Raw genomic sequence first — 13,538 nt, forward strand, 5'->3', positions numbered from 1 at the left:
TTCCATGGAATCTCAGGTCATATACTTAGGAGTGGGGTCTTTGGAATTAGGTTATTATAGGCCTATTTAATATGTTTGTTTTCTGTTTTGTCTTGATCATTTCTCTTTTACTAATTCATCGTTGGTGTTCTGCGTTGTGGAAGCAACGCAGAACTGTTTTATAGCCTCAGGAATTAAGATAGATATAGGAGAAAAGAAAAATACAGGAGAGAATATTGGAGGAGGTTGGTTATTTAAACAAAAAGTTCTTCCTCTATGCAAAAGAATTATACCGTTTGGCAAGATTCAGTTACAGCTAAATCACCTCTGCCTACTGAAATTAACCTTTCTTGACTGGATTTTCACATTGTTCATTCCACAATTGACGGTCTTATATTTGCACTAATTTTGCAGGAACTTTTGGAATACCAATTTAGGGCACCACTGGTTTCTGTATGAGGCATATGTCTGGTAGGAGGAACTTTTTTAACAAGTGGTTTTAAGGGCTATAACAACTGCTTTGAAAAATATGAAATTAAAAAACCTGGAGATTTGTTTTGTGTCCATATATTTTATTCAAATTTCATTCTGTCTGTTTTAAAAGTTTATATGACTATGGGGCTACTTTATTTATATTTTTTAGAGGTAGAGAGGGAGAAACATCAATGTGTGACTACGTCTCACACGCCCTCAACCAAGGACCCGGCCCATAATCCAGGCATGTGCCCTGACCAGGAATCAAACCAGCAAGCTTTTGGTTTGCAGGACAACACCCAACCCATGGAATCACACCAGTTAGTGCTATGGGGCTACTTTTAAAATATATTCTTCTATCAATGCTGAAGAAAGTAGTGGCACTTAGAACATCCTCATTTTCAGATTCCAGAAGAAAATAAACACACCATTTTGCTGATGTTGAACATGGTGGAACTTTGGATAGACAAACAAAAAAGCTTACTTGGGAATCCATTTTTGGTTCTGATTTTGCTTGTTAGGATGCCATGTTAATACAGAAGAATACTTCATTTTTATATCCATTGTAGCATATTTATTTTAATATTGTATCTCAGTGACCTGGCTGTGCAACTGAGTATTTTTCATAGGAATAAAATGTGGAAAACTTGTAAAGGGGTAAACATTTAGAATTTGTCTGATATTTTAAAGGGAGAAAAAATATTTAAAAATCTCGGGATTCTGGACCTGTAAGCCCTCAAAGTCACTTGCCATGTTATTTCTAATTGCTGCATTTGCTTTGATGTTTCAATTACAGAATTTTTAGATACACTCAAATAAAAATGCAGAAGTATGCATCCTGGGATTCTTAACATTTGGTGTGGTTGTTTCTCCCTGCCAAAACATTAGTATTAGTGAGGGCAAAAATGGTTGGTTTTGAAAGTTTAAATAGTAATCAGCATTTATTTTTCTAGTGTTTGACTTCTGTATTGGTACTAGTCAGAAAGATAAGGTGAACTCATTAGCAGCTTATGTCAATCTGATTTAAATTTTCTCCTGTGATAGGTCACTTTATCTTTATGGGATATAACAAGAAATACTAGTTCTTCTGTATGTTCATGACATTGGTATGTAGAAGGAGTCAGTCATATGCTCCTCACAGATAAATACCATCTAGTGTCCAAATTCAAACATACTAAAGCCCATCATTTTGTAGTATAACTTTAACCATGTATGAAATTGTTGACCAGTTTTACCTACACAAATGGCAATTTCACATAAAACCTAATATTTAGCATTTTGCTCCGTCTCCAAAAATTGCACCAGTGGATAGAAATGTGATAATAGCTCATAACAGGTGGATCAGAGACCATTGCATAAACTAGGTAGTATTCATGATGGACCTTATGAGTAGAGTTTAACGTGAAGGTGAACTTAGAGTTAAATTATATGGAATTGAACAGATGGTTGTAATTCTCTAGGGGAAGTAGCCTAGAGGTAGTTAAAAATATGATAAATCATATTTGGCTGAAATTATACGGTGGTATCTGCAGAGGAAGGGCAGGCAGAGGGAGATAAGGTTGGTTGATTTCATGAAGGAATATTTATTCAGATTTTACTATATGGCCTGGGTAGAAAGCTATTCTTAACATTTTCTTTTTTACTCAATTATATTTTGTCTCTCCTTTCTCCCCTTAAAAAGTTGTTTCCTGCTTTTAAAAGTAATTGTGGCTAAATGGTATGGAACTGAAAACATGGTTATGGACATTTCATTTTTAGCTAGTGAGAAATACTTCTTAGGCAGTGGGTTGGAATTGACTTGGGAAGATTCTTATAATTAGCCTAATTAAGTTACTGCATTTGAAGCACAGTAGGCTGTTTATATTCACCCGAGTCCAAAACCAGGGCACTATTCAATAGACTCCACCAGGTACATGAACACCTCAACTTGGTAGTTGAGGTGTTCATAATCTTATTAGAGGTAAAGAGAGTGTGCAGAAGGGGCTTAGATACTGGGAAGCTCACCTTATTTTGTTTAATTAACAAGTGATGAATTAAAATATAAAACCTTTAAAAGATTTAAGTTAAAAAGGCTTGTTCCTTCCCTCCATTTAAAATTCATGAAAAGAACCTTCTTTATAGTATCTTTAGTCTTTCTTTAAATATCTTCAATATATTAAAATTTCAAAAAATTTTCCATAACCTTATTGAAAGACTGTCTTGGGAATGGAGTCTTGATTAATATTTGATGGGCTATTATGGTCAGATAGCCTAAATTGGTGTCCATAGTAGGTGGACCATAGTAGTCCATAGTAGGTGGATAGAAATTACAGAAACAAAAGGGATATGCAACCACCTAGGTATGAGATCTTGACCTTGTCAAGCAGCTAGGATAATCTAGAATTAGTTGTATTATCACTAGAATATAAACTACATAAAACAATAATTTATAGTTTTTTCATTGTCACAGACCCAATTCCTGTGGGCAAGTAGATGATCAGTAAATGAATCCACTGAATATTTTATATGGCAGGCATTTGAGGCAAGATATAGGCTTGTGAGTGTGAACTAAACAAACCTTCCTTATAGTTCACTCAGGTTGTGCCCTGAATACCTTGCCAGGATGCAGGATTCCTCATTATCTTGTCAGCCCTCATCCTTCACTTAAAAACTATTCCACTGAACTCAAATTTAGGATGTTTTGTGAAAAAGCTCTGTGGCCAATTGAGTTCAGTAAATGGCATATAATGTCCTCAACTTTGAGATTCCCAATATACATGGTGTGTTTAAAAACAAGAAATTGTTAGCATTTTCTCAACTCATACACCCTTGCAACTTTTATTTTGTGGTGACACCTTTTTTCTTTAAAAGATTTTATTTCTAGAGAGACGGGAAGGGAAGGAGAATGAGAGGGAGCGAAACACTGATGTGAGAGAAACACCAATCTGTTGCCTCTCTCATGCATCCCACCTGCAAACCAAATCTGTAACCCAGGCATGTACGCTGACCGGGAATTAAATCAGGGACCTTTTGTTCTGTGGGTTGATGCCCAACCAACTGAGCAACACTGGTCAGCGCTGTGGTGACACTTTTAACATCCCATAAATTTTTATTCCATGGAACACACACAGTCTGAGAAAACACTATAGATTCCATGATGTTACCAATGCCTGTAGGAAGTAACATAAGAAGAGTAGAAGATGCAAAAGAAATTTTAATAATAAAATTAGAATTTGTTGCTAGAAAAGTTATCTGATGACATTGTATTATTCATCTTACTTTTCTCGCCTTATAGCATGATTGAGTTGATGCTGATTACTGATTTTAATCTTCTAAGGTCCTCTTTTTCTCTCACCATAGTTTAGGAATTGTATTTCTAAAGAGCAAAAGGGAACTTATTTTTACAAGTATTCTGTTCAAACACAATGAGGAAGTTTAGCTTTAGCTGCCCTGTAATAAAGATTGCCAGAATCTTGTTTAAATACTTCAAGTGATATGCCTTCCAATAACAATGACACATGCTTTATATAATGTATACACAATTCTTAAAATTTTGTTTCCTACATACTGAGCACCATCTATGGCACTAGGTGAACAAAGAAGGCCAACATCCTTGTTCTGGAGAAGCTTTCAAGGGAGGATGGGGTGCAGGGAATAATAATATGAACATCAGATAGGAAAAAGTACCACAAGGATAAACTTAAACTTTATCATGTGGTAAAGAAATGTAGATACCGTCATCAGCCTTTCTTACTCTTTTGGAATGATTTTATTGGTAACCAGTCTTGCCTATTTTTATTTTTTAAAAAAGGTTTTAGTTACTTATTTTTAGGGGAAGGGAGGAAGAGAGAGAAACACTGATGTGTGGTTGCCTCTTGAGCGCCCCCAACTGGGGACCTGGCCTGCAACCCAGGCATGTTCCCTGACTGGGAATCGAACTGGCAACCCTTTCATTCACAGTACGGCTCTGAATCCACTGAGCCACAGCAGCTAGGGCATATTTTCAAAAAATTAATATAATCTCTAATTCCTATTCAAAAGGATAAGGAAAGTTACTTGAGTAAGGAATCTTCTAATTTCTCTAGTTCACTAAAGTCTGTAGAGTAGGATAATATGGAAAGTTGGCCCTGCCCTTTCCCCTTCATTTATTACTATTTTTTAAAGATTTTATTTTTAGAGAAAGGGGAAGGGTGTGAGAGGGAGGAAACACTGATGTGCAAGAGATACATCAATTGGTTGCCTCTTACATGCCCCCAGCCAGGGGCCTGGCCTGCAACCCAGGCATGTGCCCTGACTGGGAATCGAACCAGCAACCTTGCAGTTCACAGGCCAGCACTCAGTCCACTGAGCCACACCAGCCAAGGGTTCCTTTCATTTAAAAGGAAGTTTTGTTGTTGCTGTTTTTAAGAAAGCCCCTTCCTGTCCAATAAGGTAAAAAATTGAAGCACAACTCCCTAGATGACTGTGTTTTCCTTCTCAATCCTTACATACTACTAGTAAATATCCTGTGAAGGCTACTATGTATGGAGCATCCACAGTATGTAAGCTTACATTTACTGAGTTTCAAATGACCAGATATCTCTAATTGGGATGAATTGTAACAACTTATTGAGTGAGGTGTTTTTTTCAGCTTCAATATTATAAAAAACTTTAATTCATGTTCTGTATTATAATCTTTAAACTATATTAACATTAGGTTTCTCACATTTGTTGAATAGGAGGCTTAGATAATCTCCAGTTTTTTTTCCAAGTATAAAATTGTATGAAGCTAAATCTGTGTCAGCCTTGAAGCAGATTTGAAATAAAAATTCTGAAAATTTTCCTCAAGTGATAAAATCCTATAAATATTACCAAGCAGATATTTTTGCTTATAGGAAATTACTATATATTTGCTTTTGTATAACTATAAATTATGATGTGTCATAAAAGCAGCCTGTAAGTAGAGCTCAGTAGAGTCCTTCCTAGTTTAGTTTAGCACCCAACACTCTAGCATTAACAGTGTTTCAAGAAATAATGTAGTATTCCTGAATGTCAACTATATCTGATTCTAATATTGTCACGGTCTCTATTGTCCAGCTCACAGTAAATAAAATGACTTTGAGGTGTGGACAAACATTGGCTTGAAATGAGTCATGGTTATAGAATATACAGGTCTTAGTAGTAGTAGCCTTTTGTGACAAGTATGACCTAAACTACATCAAGCACAGATGTCAGGCTCTACGGACAGTCTGCTGGAGTTAATTAGGACTTCAATCTCTCTAATTCCCTAAACGGCTGTTATTAGTTCAAGTTATATACAAAATTGTTATTTTCCTGTTAGATCTACCACATGGGTGGTAAATTTTCAATCATTAAATAGATACTGCATATCTGGTTATGCATCAAAGAATGCAGTAGATGGAGTGATGAATATAGAAGCTAAATGACATGAACCTTAAGAAATTTAAAATAAAAGTAGATTAAGTGCACTGATTTTCCTCATGTAGAAAATCAGACATCATACATTTCCAACATTTGTGTTTTAAGATGAAACTGGATTAAAGCTATTAGGGTATTAGGTGCTTTCAGTTAACATTTGTAGTAAATGAGAAACAGTTATGCTTTATTTTGTTTTATGCAGAGTGTCAGTGGCTGTTAATTAGAAAGAGTAAATCAGGAGCCAGGAAACTTGGATAATAATTATGGCACTGCCTTTGAGTGAGTCACTCAATGCACATGGGCTTGGATTTCTTAAGCAGCATAGGACTATATTTAAGTTATAGGACTGTATTCAAGGACTGTATTATTTTTTAAAGATCCTAACCAGCTCAGAAAGATTATGAGTTATCTCCAAATAAAGGATTTTGCTTTGACTATGAATTAGTTGTGCTGTTTGAAAGAGAGTTGAATTTTTAATTGAACGAGTTTCGTCTTTCTACCAAATAGTTTTCTCTCTGACCCTCACATTCACCAATCCAAAAAAGTGGATACTGGACTATGTTAAGGAAACTACTTTTGGCATACATCATATTCATCATAGAAAATCCTGGATAATCATGATGTAGAACATATCTTCATTGGGTGCCTGGCTTGTAATTTTTTAACACATAAAATGATCCTTGCTAAGGCAAACTGAAGTTTGTTTCTTCTTGAAGAATGTACTCTTCCCAGATGTAAAATTTTTTAAAGAGATAAACACAAAATAATAATTACTTTTGTCTCCCCCCCACCCATCCTCATTGAACAAGTGGAGCAATTATGAAAATTACCTTTTTCAGTTACTCTAGATTTCTAAATTTAGGGTTTTAGAAAAGCCCTGATATATGGAGACATGGATTTTTATAGAGAGCCATAAAATAAAAGGGTTGAATAAAATGATTTTAAAAGACCAGGGAGGAATTTTCTAAGGAAGAAATTCAGCTTAAAACTCCTAGTTCTAGTAAAAAGACCTTTTTTGTTTTTTAACTTGTGCTACTTAAGATGCAGGTATGTATCTATGAACAAGTAATCTTACCTCTTTGGACCTGTTTCCTTACCTGTGAAATAAAGGGGGCGCGGATAACACATTTTGTTAGTGACACATTTGCAGTATGGCAATTTAACTACCTAGAAACTTATAGGTAATATTATAGGAGTTTTGTTGACATACTACTTTGTTTCCTTACTGAATAACAAAGAAAAAGTATACAGAAGAGTAAGCAATAGGTTCCATTGTGTGTTTGATGCTTGCTTGCCTGCCTGTCTGCTTATAACTACTGGAACTAAAGCTCCCACATGGTAAAGACCATGCAGCCAGACCCCGAGTTTCTGTTCTTTCTCCCCTACATCAGTGGCAACAGAGGAGGAAACACAAGGGATATGAGCCTCACGACATGGTTCTTTGATGTGGAGAACTGGACAGCTGACAGACATGCTTCCAGTTTCTGGCTGAAACTGAAGCATTTGTCAGACCTGCTGGCCAAGTCTCTGGGTCTTAGTTTTACTATTTTCTCTCCAAAGAGAACTGATGCCCAAAGGAACTCTTCATGTTTCTCAGTCCCTGTCTTGAACTCTAAGTGTAAAAGAGAGCAGAAGATAGAGGAATGCCTTATTAGAATATAACAGAGGGCAGCAGAGCCAAAGTAAAAGCAAAATTAACATGTATAGAATGCCTACTGTTTTCCAAGTACTGTTGAAAAACGTAATACCTATTTTCTACTTGAAATCAGTAACAATTCAGTAAAGTGTATTATTCCTCACATTTTATAAGAAGCTCAGAAGGTTAATGTTCAGTTGCCTAGGATCATGAAGGTAATGACTGGTAAGAGCCATAATTTGAACCTGGAACTTCACCCCACAGTATCCTGCTACCACATGTTAATAATATATGCACTTCAGTTTATAGGAATTTAACTTTTTCAACATAGGAATTTTAAATCTTAAAAAAGGCAGACTTTTGTATTATTGAGGAAAACAATTTTCAGTTTGGTAAAGCAATATAGGATCTTTTTTGAGGCTTTCTGGTTTGCTTTAATTTACCTATAATCATCCAAGTGTTACCTGTAATGTCAGAGCTTAGCTGAGGTGTTTGGGAATCTGAAATACTTCAAAATGAATATAAATGCGTTTCCCCTGCCATCAATAGAAATGTTTTGCTAACAATATCATAAAATCTTTTTTAAATTTGCCATAAACATTTGGACTTTTGAATTTTACTTCAGAGCAATGATATTTATGTCATCTGAAATTTAAATTTCATAGACAAGAGAAGAAAGGAAAATGGAAGCAATTCTGCAAGCTTTTGCCAGATTGGAAAAAAGAGAGAAAAGAAGAGAACAAGCTTTGGAAAGGATCAGCACAGCCAAAACTGAAGTTAAAACAGAATGTAAAGATGCACAGATTATTAGTGATGCTGAAGTTATTCAGGTATTATTATTCAGGTCCAGTTATATTTTCACCTTTAAACACTAATAAAATTTGCACACCCAACTTAATTACATTTATAAAGAATTTTTAATGTCTGATAATAGTCTTTCTTTTAAAAAAATTTATTTTGAGAGAGGGAGAAGGCAGGGAGAAAGAGAGGAAGAGAAACATCAATGTGTGTGAGAAACATCAGTCAGTTCCCTGTTGCACGTGCCCCCCACTGGGGACTGAACCTGCCACCCAGGCATGTGTCCTGACCGGGAATCAAACCTGCGACCTTTCTTTCAATTTGTAAGACGACCCCAGCCAGCTGTTACAACAGAAATAATAGGGCTGATGTTAGCCTGTCAATAGCATTTTTCAAATCCTATGAGAATTCAGACTTGAGACATAAGACTGCTTGTTTTGTTTTTCAGAGTTAAGAATATTTTTAATTATATCAACTTAGTATATGTTGAAGTTCATAAGTTTGGGGAAGTTAGCTTCTGAAATACATTAGTGCTGTTAGAGTTCAGTTTCTCACGTATGTAAGCATAGTGTTAAAAGTTCCATTCTGTTGTATTTGGAATTAGGAACAAGCAAAAGAAGAAACTGCTAGCAAGCCAACTCCTGCCAAAGTGAATAGAACAAAACAGAGAAAAAGTTTTTCTCGCAGTAGGACTCACATTGGACAGCAGCGTCGGAGACATAGAACTGTCAGCATGTGTTCGGATATCCAGCCATCTTCTCCTGATATAGAAGTTACTTCACAACAAAATGATATTGAAAATACTGTACTTGCAATAGAGCCAGAAACTGAAACTGCACTTACAGAAATAATTACTGAATCTGAAGTTCCAGCACTTAATAAATGTCCTACAAAGTACCCCAAAACAAAGAAGGTATGAATCTCAATGAACGTAAGAACTGTTTCCTAACACCTGTCTTATGTTAAATATGTAACATCTCCTAAGAAAGAGGCATAGTTTTTATACTTTTTAGCTAAGAATGAGAATTGCAAAACTATACAATCAGTTAATATAAACATTTGCATTACTGTTATGGAGGCAATGATAATACTGAGTCTATCAAGGCTTGGTTTTACTATTGCAATTCAGGATTTCTTTAAATAATTTTGCCTAACCTTTGTACTAAATTTACACTTATCAGAAGTAACTAGTTTTAGATGTTATTTCTTTTTGGGGTCTTTGTATTTTTAATATATATTACATGCAGATTATAAGAATTAAATGTGAAGAAGTCCTGGATTTCCACAGAATATACTAAGAACATGAAAATTTATAAGAAAGAATAGTTTTAGACCAATTAATAAAAAAATCTTTGAAAACTTACTGTCAAATTTAATGAAGCAGTTATGGGAAACTATTTACTGAAAACCAACCTGAGTATAGAAATAACAGAACATCTTTTGTGAAGCTTCTGGTTTTTTTTTTTTCCATTTTCAAATACAGTACAGTAGACTGGATGGAGCAGAGAGATAGATAATAAATGTATCCTCATACATTTCTGTATCAAAATACTTTCAAACTTATCTTGTCTTTGTTCTTAACAAATTCAGTACTTTGTAGGTACTATGAAACCATGAGGAATATACTTAGTAAAACATCTAGGATGAACCCTGGAGTACACTTTAATGGCAGGTCAGAGGGTTAGTTGGAGATAAGATGTAAACACAGTTCTGTTTCATTTGAAGTTTATGTTCTCCGTACTGCCTCGCAGATTGTGGTCAAACCAACCATTACTTGTGTTGACAATGAGCAGTTATTTTTGCCCGCTTTTGAAGGACAAAAAGTAATAGAAAATTTTCTTTGTGATTTTGATTAATGGAAGGAAAACTCATGTTTAAAAAAGAAGCTACTTTCTTGATTAGTTATAATATCACCCCTGCTTGTTAATTATTACCCAACTAAATGATTAGGAATTTAAATAAATTTATAGCACTACAGTCACACACCTTCAATCAGTAGTGATTGTCAATGCTGACAGCTTTTTTTTTTTTTAATGTATATGCACTAGTCTCATCTGGAGATTCTAATGGGCAGCCAAGTAGAAAAGCACCACCCCAAATGAGATTTTTCTAACAAAGCAATGTAAATTTTATACCTATAATAGAAGCAGTAACAAACCTAAATTTAGTGTTTGTGATTATAAGATGGTGCTGAAGTGTCTTAGATTTTACTGTTTTATGAAAGTTACTGTATATTTTGTGTGAAAAAAAATTAGGAGTAAGAGTAGTGATAACCAAGGGAAACGTACAGTGACGTTGATTTTGGGGGACATCATTTTAGGCAACACATTCATTTCAAATTGTGTATTAGAATATTGTATAGGAGAATCTGTATACTGATCCAAATTTTTCTCTTCTCTAGCACTTGGTCAATGAGTGGTTAAGTGAGAAGAATGAGAAGACAGGAAAACCTTCAGAAAGCCTTTCAGAAAGGCCTCTGCGCATAACCACGGATCCTGAAGTGTTAGCTACACAGCTTAATTCTCTACCAGGTCTCGCGTACAGTCCCCATGTGTACTCTACTCCTAAGCACTATATTAGATTTACTTCACCATTCCTTTCAGAAAAAAGGAGAAGAAGAGAACCTACTGAAAACATTTCGGGCTCATGCAAGAAGGTAAACTTTTTTGGGATATAAAAATCTGTGATGAGCCCAATGTCAATCTCATTGCTCACTACTATTCCTGGTAGTGAAACGGCTTTTGGAATCAGCTCTACAGTCATAGGCTATATAAACAGTGACAAATCAATTTCTTCTCATTTATTGCTTAATGTATTTCAGCGATGGTTGAAACAAGCTCTAGAGGAAGAAAACTCAACAATTTTACATAGATTTAGTTTATCCTGTCAAGAAAGATCCAGAAGTCCTACAGTCAATGGTGAAAATAAAAGTCCATTACTATTAAATGAAAGCTGTTCCCTTCCAGGTACCATTTTTTCAGTGTTCTTTTAATGTGAAGAATATGGCCAGATGTGTATTATATAAACAGGCATATTCCAGTTATTATAATATACTTTACAAAAGAAGCACTTTATTACATATGTTTTCATTTCTGTCCTCTGACCTTTTGGATGAAGATGGGCATGAAAGCCTTAATTTGCAGTACCATTAATGTTGGAGCTAATGGTTGAATTTTTGGACTATATTTGACTTTTGGGTTGGCTGCTTTTCAAACAGATTTAAAAAGTAAAAAGGATTCTTACAAATCAGTTAAATTAACATCTCTACTTCTAAGATTTCTTAGAGACCCCTAGGCCTATAAGCCTTCTGGCAAGATAATGCATACTAACAGTAAAATTAATTATTTACTAAGTTGGGGGGTAGGGAGAGAGTGCTTCATATTAGTAATATATTTAAAAACCCTGAACTTGTTTGGGGATGAAAGTCATCATTATTACTATTGTTGAAGTTTTGATCTTCATAACAAATACCAACAGTATTATTTCTTATAAATTCTTTCACCCAACAGATTTAACTACACCACTTAAAAAACGAAGACTTTATCAGTTGCTAGATTCTGCTTACTCAGAAACCTCCACACCTACTCCTTCACCTTATGCTACACCAACTCACATAGATATTACTTCCACGGACCCATCATTTGCCACTCCTCCACGAATAAAATCAGATGATGAAACTTGTAGAAATGGTTATAAGCCCATATATTCACCAGTTACCCCAGTAACTCCTGGCACACCAGGAAATACCATGCACTTTGAGGTGAGAAATTTAAATGAAGAAAAAAGAAAACCCCACGGGGATGGGAATGTTTTAATAGCTTGTATTTTCCGACTTTAATAACTGGTTTAGTGAAATTAGAGTTTTTAAGAAACCAAGAGAATTTAGAGCATGCAGTTATGTAAATGTTAACTTTTTTTTTTACTAAAATGAATGTAATTTTCATCTTACTGATACAGAGGTCAGACTCAGTGACTGTATATCAAATTGACCTTAAAGCAAATAATCTTATGATAAATGGAAGTAAAGCTTAAAACCAAAGTTTATGTACTAGTTTCTCATTTTAAGTTTTTGTTTCTACAAATATCAAGGATTTAGTTACATATTTTAACTTTCAATTGTAATTATTTCTTTTTATATAGAATATTTCTTCCCCAGAAAGTTCTCCAGAAATTAAGAGACGCACTTATAGTCAAGAGGTAAGGGGTTGTTACTCAAGTATTCAGAAAGGTTATTTAAATTGGCGATTTTTCCCTAATATCATTACTTTGCTTTAATAATTAGTATCAATCTCAAGATGTGGTTGTGTAACTTTTTTTTTTTTATTCTGTAAACAGGGATATGACAGACCTTCAACCATGTTAACATTGGGGCCTTTTAGAAATTCTAATTTAACTGAACTGGGTCTGCAAGAAATAAAGACTATTGGTTATACCAGCCCTAGGAGTAGGACTGAAGTGAACAGGCAGTGCCCTGGAGAAAAGGAATCTGTCTCAGACCTTCAACTGGGACTTGATGCAATCGAGCAAACTGCCTTACATAAAAGCATGGAAACACCTACACATGACAGGACTGATTCTAACAGCCAACTGGAATCTACTCACTCTGGACGGGGCACAATATATTCTTCCTGGGTAAAGAGTCCTGACAGAACAGGCGTTAACTTCTCAGTAAACTCTAACTTGAGGGACCTGACACCCTCACATCAGTTGGAGGTTGGAGGAGGCTTCCGAATAAGTGAGTCAAAGTGCCTGATGCAGGATGATACTAGAGGCATGTTTATGGAAACACCTGTGTTTTGTACTTCAGAAGATGGGCTTGTATCTGGTTTCGGACGGACTGTTAATGACAATTTGATCGACGGAAGTTGCACTCCCCAGAATCCACCACAAAAGAAAAAGGTTACAAATTTAAAGATTTATAGTCCTTTTAATAGTGTTTTTTTCATTCTCCTCCTGAGGGTAATAACTAGCTTTTATATGTATTATGTAAGGCATTCATATGGTTATTCAAGTTGAATTTTTGATATGTACATTTTTAAACCTTTTGTAAATGTCCAGTTAATTAGAAAATGTCAACAGAGAAGTAAAACACTGTAGCCATGTGGAAAATTTCTTATAATGAGCATGGTTTCAGAGATCGAAATCTTGACATGATTATTTTAACCAAAAGAGTAATTCCTACCAAATAAACAAAGTTGTATAATATTTGTGTTACCTTTATTTTACATAGAACAGGTAGTCTTGCATTAAAAAA

General features: G+C 35.0%; 1 protein-coding gene across 5 annotated transcripts in view; it reads left to right on the forward strand.

The window, feature by feature from the left end:
- KMT2E (lysine methyltransferase 2E (inactive)) overlaps nucleotides 1-13,538 on the forward strand; it is an 89,684-nt gene that overhangs the window by 69,750 nt on the left and 6,396 nt on the right. For all 5 annotated transcript variants that reach the window (XM_028525180.2, XM_028525179.2, XM_028525182.2 and 2 more), the window contains 7 exons: nucleotides 8,152-8,316; nucleotides 8,889-9,197; nucleotides 10,686-10,940; nucleotides 11,106-11,250; nucleotides 11,794-12,044; nucleotides 12,425-12,481; nucleotides 12,620-13,183. In XM_028525180.2, the coding sequence (XP_028380981.1) occupies nucleotides 8,152-8,316; nucleotides 8,889-9,197; nucleotides 10,686-10,940; nucleotides 11,106-11,250; nucleotides 11,794-12,044; nucleotides 12,425-12,481; nucleotides 12,620-13,183 (1,746 nt within the window). The remainder of the gene's footprint in view (nucleotides 1-8,151; nucleotides 8,317-8,888; nucleotides 9,198-10,685; nucleotides 10,941-11,105; nucleotides 11,251-11,793; nucleotides 12,045-12,424; nucleotides 12,482-12,619; nucleotides 13,184-13,538) is intronic.

This window comes from Phyllostomus discolor, chromosome 10 (assembly GCF_004126475.2).
Source record: "Phyllostomus discolor isolate MPI-MPIP mPhyDis1 chromosome 10, mPhyDis1.pri.v3, whole genome shotgun sequence".
NCBI lineage: Eukaryota > Metazoa > Chordata > Mammalia > Chiroptera > Phyllostomidae > Phyllostomus > Phyllostomus discolor.